The sequence below is a fragment of the Bufo gargarizans genome, chromosome 2, assembly GCF_014858855.1.
Source record: "Bufo gargarizans isolate SCDJY-AF-19 chromosome 2, ASM1485885v1, whole genome shotgun sequence".
Lineage (NCBI taxonomy): Eukaryota > Metazoa > Chordata > Amphibia > Anura > Bufonidae > Bufo > Bufo gargarizans.
In genome coordinates, this window is record NC_058081.1 from 555946189 (window position 1) to 555959590 (window position 13402).

The following is a 13402-nucleotide window of genomic DNA, read 5'->3' on the forward strand; positions in this document are numbered from 1 at the left end:
GGGCCTTTCAAAAAAGGTGTGTATATGTAATAACAGATCATGTGACACTTAGATTGCAAACAGGCGACATTATTTCACTAATTATGTGACTTCTGAAGGTAATTGGTTGAGCCAGAGCTTTTTATGGGCTTCCTAACAAAGGGGGTGAATACATACGCAAATGCCAATTTTCTGTTTTCTATTTCTAAACAATATTTTTATTTATATATATTTCTCATTTCACTTCACCAACTTAGACTATTGTGTTCTTATCCCTCACATAAAATTCAGATTAACAAAATGTTGAACTTAAGGCTGTAATGTAACAAAACACAGAAAAAAAAGTCAAAGGAGTGAATATTTTTGCAAGGCACTGTATAAAGGTACATGTAGTCAAATTCACAAGACAAGCTAGGCCATCATTCACTATTGTTCTTTGTTTTGAAAGTGGATGTGGATCCGCTTTGTCACTTGTCACAAATTTCACTTGCGGCTACTCCTATGAGTGTTATCTAAGTAGCCCCCCAGCATCCTTTAACTCTTGATCTGGTCTCCTGTGCAGGGCAGCTATAAAGCTGCTATCTACACCAGCACATAGCACCAAGAGATGAGGCAAAAGCCAAGGTTAGCACAGACAGAGTATATACAATCCACAAACAGGCCAAAGGTCAGGGTGGGCACGGGAGATCAAATGTATGTATGTGTGCTGCTCTCTGCAGAGTTCAGAGTGGCATTGGGGGGGACTCTGCCCTAGGTCCCCCCAATGCCTCTGCTTTAGGTGCACCCACATTAGTGCCACAGGTCCAGATGCCCCCACTCTAAATGCACCGCTAATATTGCCTCTTCTCCAGTTGCCCCTCTAATACCTCTGCTCCAGGATCACCACTATTACCCTGCCTCAGGTGACCCTAATGTCTCTGCTTTAGGTGAACCCCATAAATGCCCCAGCTCCAGATGCCCCCATGCTAACTGCACCCCTACTTTTGCCTCTTCTCCAGTTATCCCTGCTCCAGGATCCCCACTATTACCCTGCCTCAGGTGACCCTAATGCCTCTGTTTCAGTTATGACCCTCCGTTTGTGTCCTTTTCTCTCGTTGCTCCTCTAGCACTTTGCTTGGGTTTTGTTAAAGGTTCTCACCTGCAAAGGGGGTTGGACTTATGACTGAAAAATTCTGCACAGTGGTTCACATTCTCCAGTAGTGACACGTATGGTTTACATGGCAGTATTGATGATATTCAGTATTTACAGACATCACTGCTGCCATGTAAAGAGATACTGGTGGTGGAGTGGTGGAGGATTTAAAGGGGTTGTCCAGGTTTTCAAGTTATCCTCGCCACACCATAGGGCATAACCCTATGATTAGTGGGGCCCAATTCTCCGAACCCCACTCATCCCAGGAACGGATCCTGTTCCCCCTTTTTGATGGTGTGGGAGGCCACACATATGTCCTGCTTCTCTATTTATTCTCTTTGGGACCACTAGAAATAGCCATCGCTGTACTCTCCTGTGGATAGAGGATAACTAGAAAAGTGGACACAGGTCCTTTAACAGAAGAGCATTTCTATTTTAGTTTGACATATATTTTGGGCCAGATTTATTTATTTTTTTAACCCCAAAGAAAACCTTTAAGGATAGGGAATGTGAAAAGGTGAAACAGCTATGACACAACATGTGGTAAGTGTCTGATTGGTGGGGTTCTGACTACTGGGACCCCATGATCAAGGGAACGTGTTCTTAAGACCCTTGTGTACATAGATTGGGGGTAATGTAATTGAATGTCTCAGGTTTTTTCATGATCAGTGGGTGCTCCAGCAGTCAGACCCCAGCAATCTGATATTTATCACCTATCCTGTAGATAGGCAATAGATCATTATGGTAGGACATCCCTTTTAATTATAATGTAGATTATGTACAATCTGAGGAGGTTAAGATTTGGTAAATTTCATGCCAGGCATTTATGCTTAACCACCTCCGGACCGCCTAACGCAGATGTGCGTTCCGGAGGTGGCAGCCCTGCGCACGACGACGCATATACGCGTCATCTCGCGAGGGCCGGGATTTCCTGTGAACGCGCGCACACAGGCGCGCGCGCTCACAGGAACGGAAGGTAAGCGAGTGGATCTCCAGCCTGCCAGCGGCGATCGCTCGCTGGCAGGCTGGAGATCCGAATTTTTTAACCCCTAACAGGTATATTAGACGCTGTTTTCATAACAGCGTCTAATATACCTCCTACCTGGTCCTCTGGTGGTCCCTTTTGTTAGGATCGACCACCAGAGGACTCAGGTAGGTCAGTACAGTCGCACCAAACACCACACTACACTACACTACACCCCCCCCCCACCCCCCCGTCACTTATTAACCCCTTATAAACCCCTGATCACCCATGATCACCCCATATAAACTCCCTGATCACCCCCCTGTCATTGATCACCGCCCTGTCATTGATCACCCCCCTGTCAGGCTCCGTTCAGACGTCCGCATGATTTTTACGGATCCGATCCATGTATCCATGGATCCGTAAAAATCATGCGGACGTCTGAATGGAGCCTTACAGGGGGGTGATCAATGACAGGCGGGTGATCACCCATATACACTCCCTGATCACCCCCTGTCATTGATCACCCCCGTCATTGATCACCCCCCTGTAAGGCACCATTCAGACGTCTGCATGATTCTTACGGATCCATGGATACATGGATCGGATCCGCAAAACACATGCGGACGTCTGAATGGAGCCTTACAGGGGGTGATCAATGACAGGCGGGTGATCACCCATATACACTCCCTGATCACCCCCCTGTCATTGATAACCCCCCTGTAAGGCTCCATTCAGACGTCCGCATGCGTTTTATGGATCCGTAAAAAATCATGCGGATGTCTGAATGGAGCCTTACAGGGGGGGTGATCAGTGAAAGGGGGGTGATCACCCTGATTACCCTGATCACCCCCTGTCATTGATAACCCCCCTGTAAGGCTCCATTCAGACGTCCGCATGCATTTTGTGGATCCGATCCATGTATCCATGGATCCGTAAAAAATCATGCGGATGTCTGAATGGAGCCTTACAGGGGGGGTGGTCAGTGACAGGGGGGTGATCACCCTGATTACCCTGATCACCCCCTGTCATTGATAACCCCCCTGTAAGGCTCCATTCAGACGTCCGCATGCGTTTTGTGGATCCGATCCATGTATCCATGGATCCGTAAAAAATCATGCGGATGTCTGAATGGAGCCTTACAGGGGGGGTGATCAGTGACAGGGGGGTGATCACCCTGATTACCCTGATCACCCCCTGTCATTGATAACCCCCCTGCAAGGCTCCATTCAGACGTCCGCATGCATTTTGTGGATCCGATCCATGTATCCATGGATCCGTAAAAAATCATGCGGATGTCTGAATGGAGCCTTACAGGGGGGGTGGTCAGTGACAGGGGGTGATCACCCTGATCACCCCCTGTCATTGATAACCCCCCTGTAAGGCTCCATTCAGACGTCCGCATGCATTTTGTGGATCCGATCCATGTATCCATGGATCCGTAAAAAATCATGCGGATGTCTGAATGGAGCCTTACAGGGGGGGTGATCAGTGACAGGGGGGTGATCACCCTGATTACCCTGATCACCCCCTGTCATTGATAACCCCCCTGTAAGGCTCCATTCAGACGTCCGCATGCATTTTGTGGATCCGATCCATGTATCCATGGATCCGTAAAAAATCATGCGGATGTCTGAATGGAGCCTTACAGGGGGGGTGGTCAGTGACAGGGGGGTGATCACCCTGATTACCCTGATCACCCCCTGTCATTGATAACCCCCCTGTAAGGCTCCATTCAGACGTCCGCATGCATTTTGTGGATCCGATCCATGTATCCATGGATCCGTAAAAAATCATGCGGATGTCTGAATGGAGCCTTACAGGGGGGGTGATCAATGACAGGGGGGTGATCAGGGAGTCTATATGGGTGATCACCCCCCTGTCATTGATCACCCCCTTGTCATTGATCACTCCCCCCCTGGTAAGGCTCCATTCAGCCATTTTTTTTGGCCCAAGTTAGCGGAAATTTTTTGTTTGTTTTTGTTTTTGTTTTTTCTTACAAAGTCTCATATTCCACTAACTTGTGTCAAAAAATAAAATCTCACATGGACACACCATACCCCTCACGGAATCCAAATGCGTAAACATTTTTAGACATTTATATTCCAGACTTCTTCTCACGCTTTAGGGCCCCTAAAAAGCCAGGGCAGTATAAATACCCCACATGTGACCCCATTTCGGAAAGAAGACACCCCAAGATATTCCGTGAGGGGCATATTGAGTCCATGAAAGATTGAAATTTTTGTCCTAAGTTAGCGGAAAGTGAGACTTTGTGAGAAAAAAATCAAAAAAAAAAAATCAATATCCGCTAACTTATGCAAAAAAATAAAAAATTCTAGGAACTCGCCAGGCCCCTCATTGAATACCTTGGGGTGTCTTCTTTCCAAAGTGGGGTCACATGTGGGGTATTTATACTGCCCTGGCTTTTTAGGGGCCCGAAAGTGTGAGAAGAAGTCTGGGATCCAAATGTCTAAAAATGCCCTCCTAAAAGGAATTTGGGCCCCTTTGCGCATCTAGGCTGCAAAAAAGTGTCACACATGTGGTATCGCCGTACTCAGGAGAAGTTGGGGAATGTGTTTTGGGGTGTCATTTTACATATACCCATGCTGGGTGAGAAAAATATCTTGGTCAAATGCCAACTTTGTATAAAAAAATTGGAAAAGTTGTCTTTTGCCAAGATATTTCTCTCACCCAGCATGGGTATATGTAAAATGACCCCCCAAAACACATTGCCCAACTTCTCCTGAGTACGGAGATACCACGTGTGACACTTTTTTGCAGCCAAGGTGGGCAAAGGGGCACCTTTCGGATTTCGCAGGCCATTTTTTACACATTTTGATTGCAAGGTACTTCTTACACATTTGGGCCCCTAAATTGCCAGGGCAGTATAACTACCCCACAAGTGACCCCATTTTGGAAAGAAGACACCCCAAGGTATTCCGTGAGGGGCATGGCGAGTTCCTAGAATTTTTTATTTTTTGTCGCAAGTTAGTGAAATATGAGACTTTGTAAGGAAAAAAGAGAAAAAAAAAAATCATCATTTTCCGCTAACTTGTGACAAAAAATAAAAAATTCTAGGAACTCGCCATGCCCCTCACGGAATACCTTGGGGTGTCTTCTTTCCAAAATGGGGTCACTTGTGGCGTAGTTATACTGCCCTGGCAATTTAGGGGCCCAAATGTGTGAGAAGTACCTTGCAATCAAAATGTGTAAAAAATGGCCTGCAAAATCTGAAAGGTGCACTTTGGAATATGCGCCCCTTTGCCCACCTTGGCTGCAAAAAAGTGTGACACATCTGGTATCGCCGTACTCAGGAGAAGTTGGGGAATGTGTTTTGGGGTGTCATTTTACATATACCCATGCTGGGTGAGAGAAATATCTTGGCAAAAGACAACTTTTCCCATTTTTTTATACAAAGTTGGCATTTGACCATAATATTTCTCTCACCCAGCATGGGTATATGTAAAATGACACCCCAAAACACATTCCCCAACTTCTCCTGAGTACGGCGATACCAGATGTGTCACACTTTTTTGCAGCCAAGGTGGGCAAAGGGGCGCATATTCCAAAGTGCACCTTTTGGATTTCACCGGTCATTTTTTACACATTTTGATTGCAAGGTACTTCTCACACATTTGGGCCCCTAAATTGCCAGGGCAGTATAACTACCCCACAAGTGACCCCATTTTGGAAAGAAGACACCCCAAGGTATTCTGTGAGGGGCATGGTGAGTTCCTAAAAATTTTTATTTTTTGTCGCAAGTTAGTGGAATATGAGACTTTGTAAGAAAAAATAAAAAAATAAAAATAATCATCATTTTCCGCTAACTTGTGACAAAAAATAAAAAGTTCTATGAACTCACTATGCCCATCAGCGAATACCTTAGGGTGTCTACTTTCCGAAATGGGGTCATTTGTCGGGTTTTTCTACTGTTTGGGCATTGTAGAACCTCAGGAAACATGACAGGTGCTCAGAAAGTCAGAGCTGCTTCAAAAAGCGGAAATTCACATTTTTGTACCATAGTTTGTAAATGCTATAACTTTTACCCAAACCATTTTTTTTTTTGCCCAAACATTTTTTTTTTATCAAAGACATGTAGAACAATAAATTTGGTGAAAAATTTATATATGGATGTCGTTTTTTTTGCAAAATTTTACAGCTGAAAGTGAAAGATGTCATTTTTTTGCAAAAAAAACGTTACATTTCGATTAATAACAAAAAAAGTAAAAATGTCAGCAGCAATAAAATACCACCAAATGAAAGCTCCATTAGTGAGAAGAAAAGGAGGTAAAATTCATTTGGGTGGTAAGTTGCATGACCGAGCGATAAACGGTGAAAGGAGTGTAGTGCCGAAGTGTAAAAAGTGCTCTGGTCATGAAGGGGGTTTCACCTAGCGGGGCTGAAGTGGTTAAAGGGGTTAAAGGGTTTGTCTCACTTCAGTAAATGGCATTTATCATGCAGTTAATACAAGGCACTTACTAATGTACTGTGATTGTCCATATTGCCTCCTTTCCATCACATGATACACAGCACGTATCCGTGGTTATTACCACCATGTAATCCAGTAGTGGTGGCCGTGCTTACACACTATAGGGAAAGGCTGGAAGTGCGCATAGGCCAACACCTTTACCTATATTGTGCAAGCACGGCCACCGCTGCTGGATTGCAGAGTGGTCAAAACCATGGATACGTGCTGTGTATAATGTGATGGAAAAGAGTAAATTTGGACAATCAAAATACATTAGTAAGCGCCTTGTATTAATTTTCTCTACATTATAAACAGGGGTCGAGTGGAGGGGGAACGCATGGGAACAGGCGTTCCTGCACTTTTTTCATGGCAGGAACGCCATTCCCTTTCAGCCTCAAGCCAGGAGAACGCGGCTGAATCAGATTCACTGGGGGAGACGGAGCGCACTGTGCAGGGCAAGGGAGGAGGGGCGGCGGCTTCAGTTGAGAGGAAGCTGTCCGTGCGGTGCTGCTGCCTGCAACTGCCTCCTCTCATGGTGCCCCGCCCCCTAATGACATCATCTCCTTCACTACAAGATCATTTAGATTGTCTTTTAGAAAAGTTTGTCCTGGGATTCGAACTCAAGACCTCTACACATCAGCAGAAGGCATTTATCCTCACAGCCATGAAAGCTGTCTAGGTAGTTGCTTAAAAATAAATAAATAAGACTTCTACTTATACCTAGTGTACTGCTACCTAGTGTACAACCATACACATGACAGCTGCCCACTGTGTATGGATGTAGCAGAGCTGGGTGTGTTGGGGCAGCTGTCATGTGTATGGTTGTACACTAGGTATCAGTACACTAGGTATAAGTAGAAGTCTTATTTTTTTATTTTTTTTAAAGCAACTACCTCAACAGCTTTTATGGCTGTGAGGGTAAATGCCTTGCCTCTAATGTGTAGAGATCATGAGTTCGAATCCCAGGATAAACTTTTCTAAAAGTGTTTTGTTTTTTTTCTGATACTTCTACTGATACCTAGTTTACTGATACCTAGTGTACAACCATACACATGACAGCTGCCCCAACACACCCAGCTCTGCTACATCCATACACAGTGGGCAAAGTTACCTACAGTAGAAGTCTTATATATTTTTTTTTAAGTAACTAGCTAGACAGCTTTCATAGCTGTGAGGGCATATGCCTTGCCTCTGATGTGTAGAGGTCATGAGATCAAATCCCAGGACAAACTTTTCTAAAAGTGTTTTTTTTTTTTTTTTTTAGTCCGCAGCGACACAAATTACAGCATGCTAGATTTTCTGTGCTTTTTTATTTTTTGGAGGGGGGGGGGGGTTACAGTGGATCTTGGGTGAGTTCCCACACTTTTTATTCCCAGGACTTGACCCCTGATTATAAATGCCAATTGCTGAAGTGAGACAACCCCTTTAAGTGCGCTACACGTAATAGGGTTAGGCATAAATGTCTTGGCGTGTGCATTGCGTGTTTCCTATGTGTGATTGGTGTGTGCTATATATGATCTATGTATCAGTGGTGTATGTGCAGTATGTGACATATGCATCAGTGGCATGTGAGCCATGTATAAGTGTCTTGTGTCCCACATCTGTCCAATGAGTGATTGGTGTGCGCTGCGTGTGTCTTGTTTCTGAAGTGCAGGATATCCATATATGTGTAAATTCTGCCACATGAATATTTGCCATCATGCTTCATCTTTAATGTTTCTGTTATCACTGTAAGGGCTCATGAACACAACCATTGGCTGTTTTGCAGTCTGCAAATTGCAGATCTGCGAAACATGGATACCGGGTGGGTGCATTCCCCATTATGCGGAACAGAACAGCAGGCCTCTAATAGAACAGTCCTATCCTTGTCTGTAATGTGGACAATAATAGGACATGTTCTGTCATTTTGCAGAACGGCCATGCGTACATACAGACACGGAATGCACACAGAGTCATTTTTATTTTTATTTTTTGCGGCCCCGTTGAAGTGAAGTGACTAGTACAGACATGGAAAAAAATAAGTTAGTGTGCAGGAGCCCTAAGGTGGGCCCCCAGAATCAGTTACACTGCTGGGCCCTAAGTACCCCAGTGTGACACTAATTAAAACCACAGCACTCAAAATAGTTTAATTCAATCGTAGTGATTTAAATGTTATGCAAATGGCCTACGTTTCAGTCCAATCCTAGACCTTGTTCACGGCCTATACACAAAGATGTCAGATAAGGAGCGTGCGCTATGCAGCATCTGACATCATGCCAGACGGGCACATGCGCCAGCTGAGCCACTTACTCCTTACTAGTGCTGCGCTATGCTGTGCACATGCAGTCCACAACATTGCCCTGCCGCTCCTGATCTTTACTTACTTTAGAGTGCATGCGCCCATCTGGCATGACATCAGATGCTGCACAGCGCGCTCTTCTTATATGACATCTTTGTATATAGGCTGTGAACAAGGTCTAGGATTGGACCGAAACGTTGACCATTTGCATAACATTTTATTGGATGGAATTAATAAATCACTACGATTGAATTCAACTATTTTGAGTGCCGTCGTTTTGATACACTTGATCCAATTACCTTTTGTACCACTGAGCACCAACTTATCAACTGGGAGTGCCGACCAATCTGCTATACATTGAACTGGATATTGGACATCTTTTGTCTAGTAGTCAATCTATCACATACCACAGAGGGGGAAATCTGAAAATCTATGAGACTGGCTGGTCTATAGTTCATATCAGTCCCCTACGAGTTAGACATGACTGACAAACAGAACAATGCACATTTTCAGATGTGGCTCTTACATAGCATGTGGCTCTATTCTGAATGGTCGTAAGCAGTTTACAAGTATCTTTACTTGATTTATTATTTAAACTGGAAATTTGTCAACTGTAAAAATGAGGAAGTACCATAGTTTATCTGGCAACGTGTATCGGTGGTAGCCAATATGTAGGTCCATCAATCCTCAAGGGGAGGAGAACTGGACAAAAGACTCTTGAAAAAGGTAGCACAGTGGATTTACAGGCAACAAACACTTAGGCCTCATACACATGACCGTATGTATTTTGAGGTCCGCAAACTGCAGATCCGCAAAATAGGGATACCGGACGTGTGCATGCTGCATTTTGCTAATAGAACTACCTATACTTGTCCTGGACAAGAATAGAACACATTCTATAAGTTGCAGAATAGCCGCATGGATGAGGACTGCACTCAGATGACAACTGCATTTTTTGGGGACCTATAGAAACGAACAGGGTCCACGTTTGATCCCCATTTTTTGGACATGGACTCAAAATGCATTTGCATGAGCTCTTAAACCAATTATACTGGAAGAACAGATATCATTCATGTGGTGAAAAATATGGTGAAAACTGTTCCATGTAAAATGCCCTCAATAGACAAGGGGGCAGTGCCTCCGACTGGAGAAGAAAAAGTTCAGTCTCCAGAAGCGTCAAAGCCTCTTTACTGTAAGAACTGTGAATCTGTGAAATAGAATTCTTCCGGACGTGGCCATAGCAGGAACAGTGGACAGTTTTAAAAAGGGCTTAGATGAATTCTTAAAAGTAAATGATATTAATATTTATGAAAATGTGTAAAAATCTGAGTCTTACTTCCTTCTGGGATTCACGTCCCCACCTATCCCTTGGTTGAACTTGATGGAGTTATGTTTTTTTTTTCAACCATATTAACTATGTAACTATGTGCTTTCTCTAGCTCTCTGTGTAGCCATTGTCCACTTTTGCCACTCTGTGTAACTCAATTTGGTTAATATGTACCCTATGAGGACAGTCTTCTGGCTGTGTGTGCCTTCCCCCACTATGTCATTGTCACTGCTTATGTTTATTACCCCTTGTCTGTGTTCATCTATGCCATTCACTATGGTTTTTTTTCCATAGTGGGTGTCATGTAGCATCTATATGGTGTTACACTAATATGCTACATTTACAATAATGATGTGGTATTTTTATTGGTAGCAGCAGTATTTTGCGGGGCTCCTGTTTGGATGCTACTTTGCTGATTTCACCTCTAAATTTGTAGGTGTCTGCCTCCTCGAAGCTAATGACACATGCAGTGTCTTTCTACTGGGCTCTGAACTTATTGTTCCCAGTAGTGTAGGTATACCCAGGAGGGAGAAACATCCATGTTAAGACCAGAATTGAAGCCATCAAGGCCATGTTACAGTACCAGTGGCTATGCTGATTGGTCAACTTTCTGTAAGTCATATATAATGGAGGTTTACTAGTATCAAATCTATTCTCAGAACCATCAACATTAAAACACAACTTCTAATATGAAGGAAAATATCGATAAACTCCTCGTGTGAGTAACAATTTCAGAATCAGTCAGATTTGAGTAAGGGAAGAAAACCTCTCCCTATTATCTATTCCTGATAGCTTGGACCCTTGTCTAAAAACAGAATAGCCACCCTGATATGGGCGATCCTGTATCAGGAACCTCCTAGAGACCCCAAGGATAACCTGACAAGGGGATAGAGATCATCACCACCTAATGTATAGATTTTTGTCACCATTAATTGTCAGAAATGGCACAAAGATAAACAGTCCACAACAATCGGGAACCCAAACAGTTGTATTCCAATGGCATACAAAATGAATATATTGAGATCAATAGTCCCAATGAAGTCTAACTGTAAATGCCATGAGTCCAAATAGCCATACTCAGATGACATAAAGGATGTGTATATTGAGATCAATACTTTGATCACTTTGATTGGGCACCTTGCCTAAGCCTGAATTCACACTGATTGAGGGCAGTTGGTTCTAACTTTTTACCCAATTCTCTTTAATAAACATTTTTGTTCTCTCAGGCAGTTAGTAGTATCAAACTTACTGTAGTTTGTATGTAATTTGATGAGTGCCTACGAGGGTTTTCCGAACCCCCATAGCAATTTTAATTCTGGTATTCAAAGTGATTAGCATAAAGAAAACAAGCACTCACCTATTCACTGGTGTTTCATCCCCATTATTTCTGGTCCTCTAAGGACCGGAATTGTGATGTCCCATCAATCATGTACACCACTGCAGCCATTCACTGGCTTCAGCAGTGACGTGCCCCCAAGTAACACATAACTGCTGTCCAGTGAAAAGCTGCAGCATTTCATGTGACGATGGACTGAGCGTCACACTTCCAGTCCATTGGGGACCGGAAGCAGCGGGGATGAGGCTCTCAATGCTGGAGAGGAATATCAATGAATAGATTATATATTTTTTTTTTCTTTATGGTAATCACTTTCAGGACCTAAATTAAAATTGCTTTGGGGGTCAGACAAACTCTTAAAGCTGATTCAACCAATTGTATCATCCCACTGCTGAAATTTAATCCCACTTTTCCTCCTAGATCAACTCTGAGGGGGAAAGAAGAGAAGATAAGAAGAATGGTCTCTCTCATGAAGTCTGATGTCACCTTGAGCAATCCACTTCATCCTAATTCTCTTCCTTTAGCAGACTGCGTGTTAGTTTGCGGCTGCCTTATATGTACCTGCAAAACTTTAACAGACTTTAAAATTTCTCTTAAGAACGTTGTATCTCTGATCAAACCAGGAGGACATCTGATTTTTATTGATTACATAGGAGCTTCATATTACTGGGTTGGAGAGGCAAAGCTTCCACTTTTGTCACTTGATGAACAGTTTGTCAGGGAAGCAATGGTGGAGAGCGGATGCAAAATTGAAATGTTTCAATTGTTTAAAGATTTTCATTTTCCCCGGGAATTATTTGATTGTAAAAATGTATTCAGCCTTCTTGCCCGAAAACTTTAAGGCATATGGAAAAATCAAGGCAGACATTTTTTAGGTCATTTATCAAACTGGTGTAAGTTAGAACTGGCTTTTAGTTGCCCATAGCAACCAATCAGATTCCAACTTTAATTTTCCAAGGGAGCTGTCAAAACTGAAAGATGGAATCTGATTGCTAATGGAAACTAAGTTCTACTAAAGACCAGTTTGATAAATGACCCCCCTTTGTGTCTACTGACCCCACTTATACATCTAAGAAAGCTAGATCACTTACATTAAATATACAAATATAAAGGCTATGGATACCTTTGAATGTTGAAAATCAATAAACCCATATCTAATGCAGCACATAATAAAATTGCACTTGTTTGTTTACTGGTATCAGCTTTGCTTCACATGCTCTCAGAAATGCGCTTACATGATTTTTACTCACTCTTCTCATCTCCTGTGAGGCTCTGTGGGTGTTCCTTTTGCTCTGGTCACATGACCTCTCTCCTGTCTGTTGATTTCACATGCACCAGCACAGCTCTGCTCCCCCTCCCTTCTCCTCCAAATCCTGTTACATAGCTCATAGCTCCAGTATCTCCTTGAACAGCTATTAGCCACTTACATACAGACTGCTTGTATGCTACAACTTGTAATCAGCAGATCTATCACTTTCTATTCAGAGATATTGAGCGTTCCATTCTGAAGAAAGTACATTATTTGTAAACAGCAATATATATTTCTGCTGATAAAGGTAGCCAGAACAATGGCATTATAAGCATTATATAGGTCTCATTTACTGGCAGGTCTCATGTGGTCACAACATTCTGTTCTGAATACAATATTTGTGTGCAGTTCGCACAGTGAACTGTCACCTTTCCCACACAGATTAGTATAGTGTGACGATTTAGTGAGTAAATAAGACACACAATGCTATGTACAGCATAGCGCATTTGTTCAGTGTCTGCCATGCCAGGTCTGGTGTATACATATATGGGGTCATTTATCAAACTGTTTTAAAGTAGAACTGGCTTAGTTGCCCATAGCAACCAGATTCCTCCTTTCATTTTCCAAAGGGCTGTGAAAAATGAATGGTGGAATCTGATTGGTTGCTAT

At 43.1% G+C, this 13402-nt stretch overlaps 1 protein-coding gene across 1 annotated transcript in view; it reads left to right on the forward strand.

The window, feature by feature from the left end:
- The window catches only part of LOC122926680 (nicotinamide N-methyltransferase-like), a 48416-nt gene extending 35740 nt beyond the window's left edge, over positions 1–12676 (forward strand). The window contains exon 4 of the mRNA XM_044278138.1: positions 11905–12676. Within this exon, the coding sequence (XP_044134073.1) occupies positions 11905–12325 (421 nt within the window). The 3' untranslated portion in view covers positions 12326–12676. The remainder of the gene's footprint in view (positions 1–11904) is intronic.
- The last annotated feature ends 726 nt before the right edge of the window (positions 12677–13402 follow it).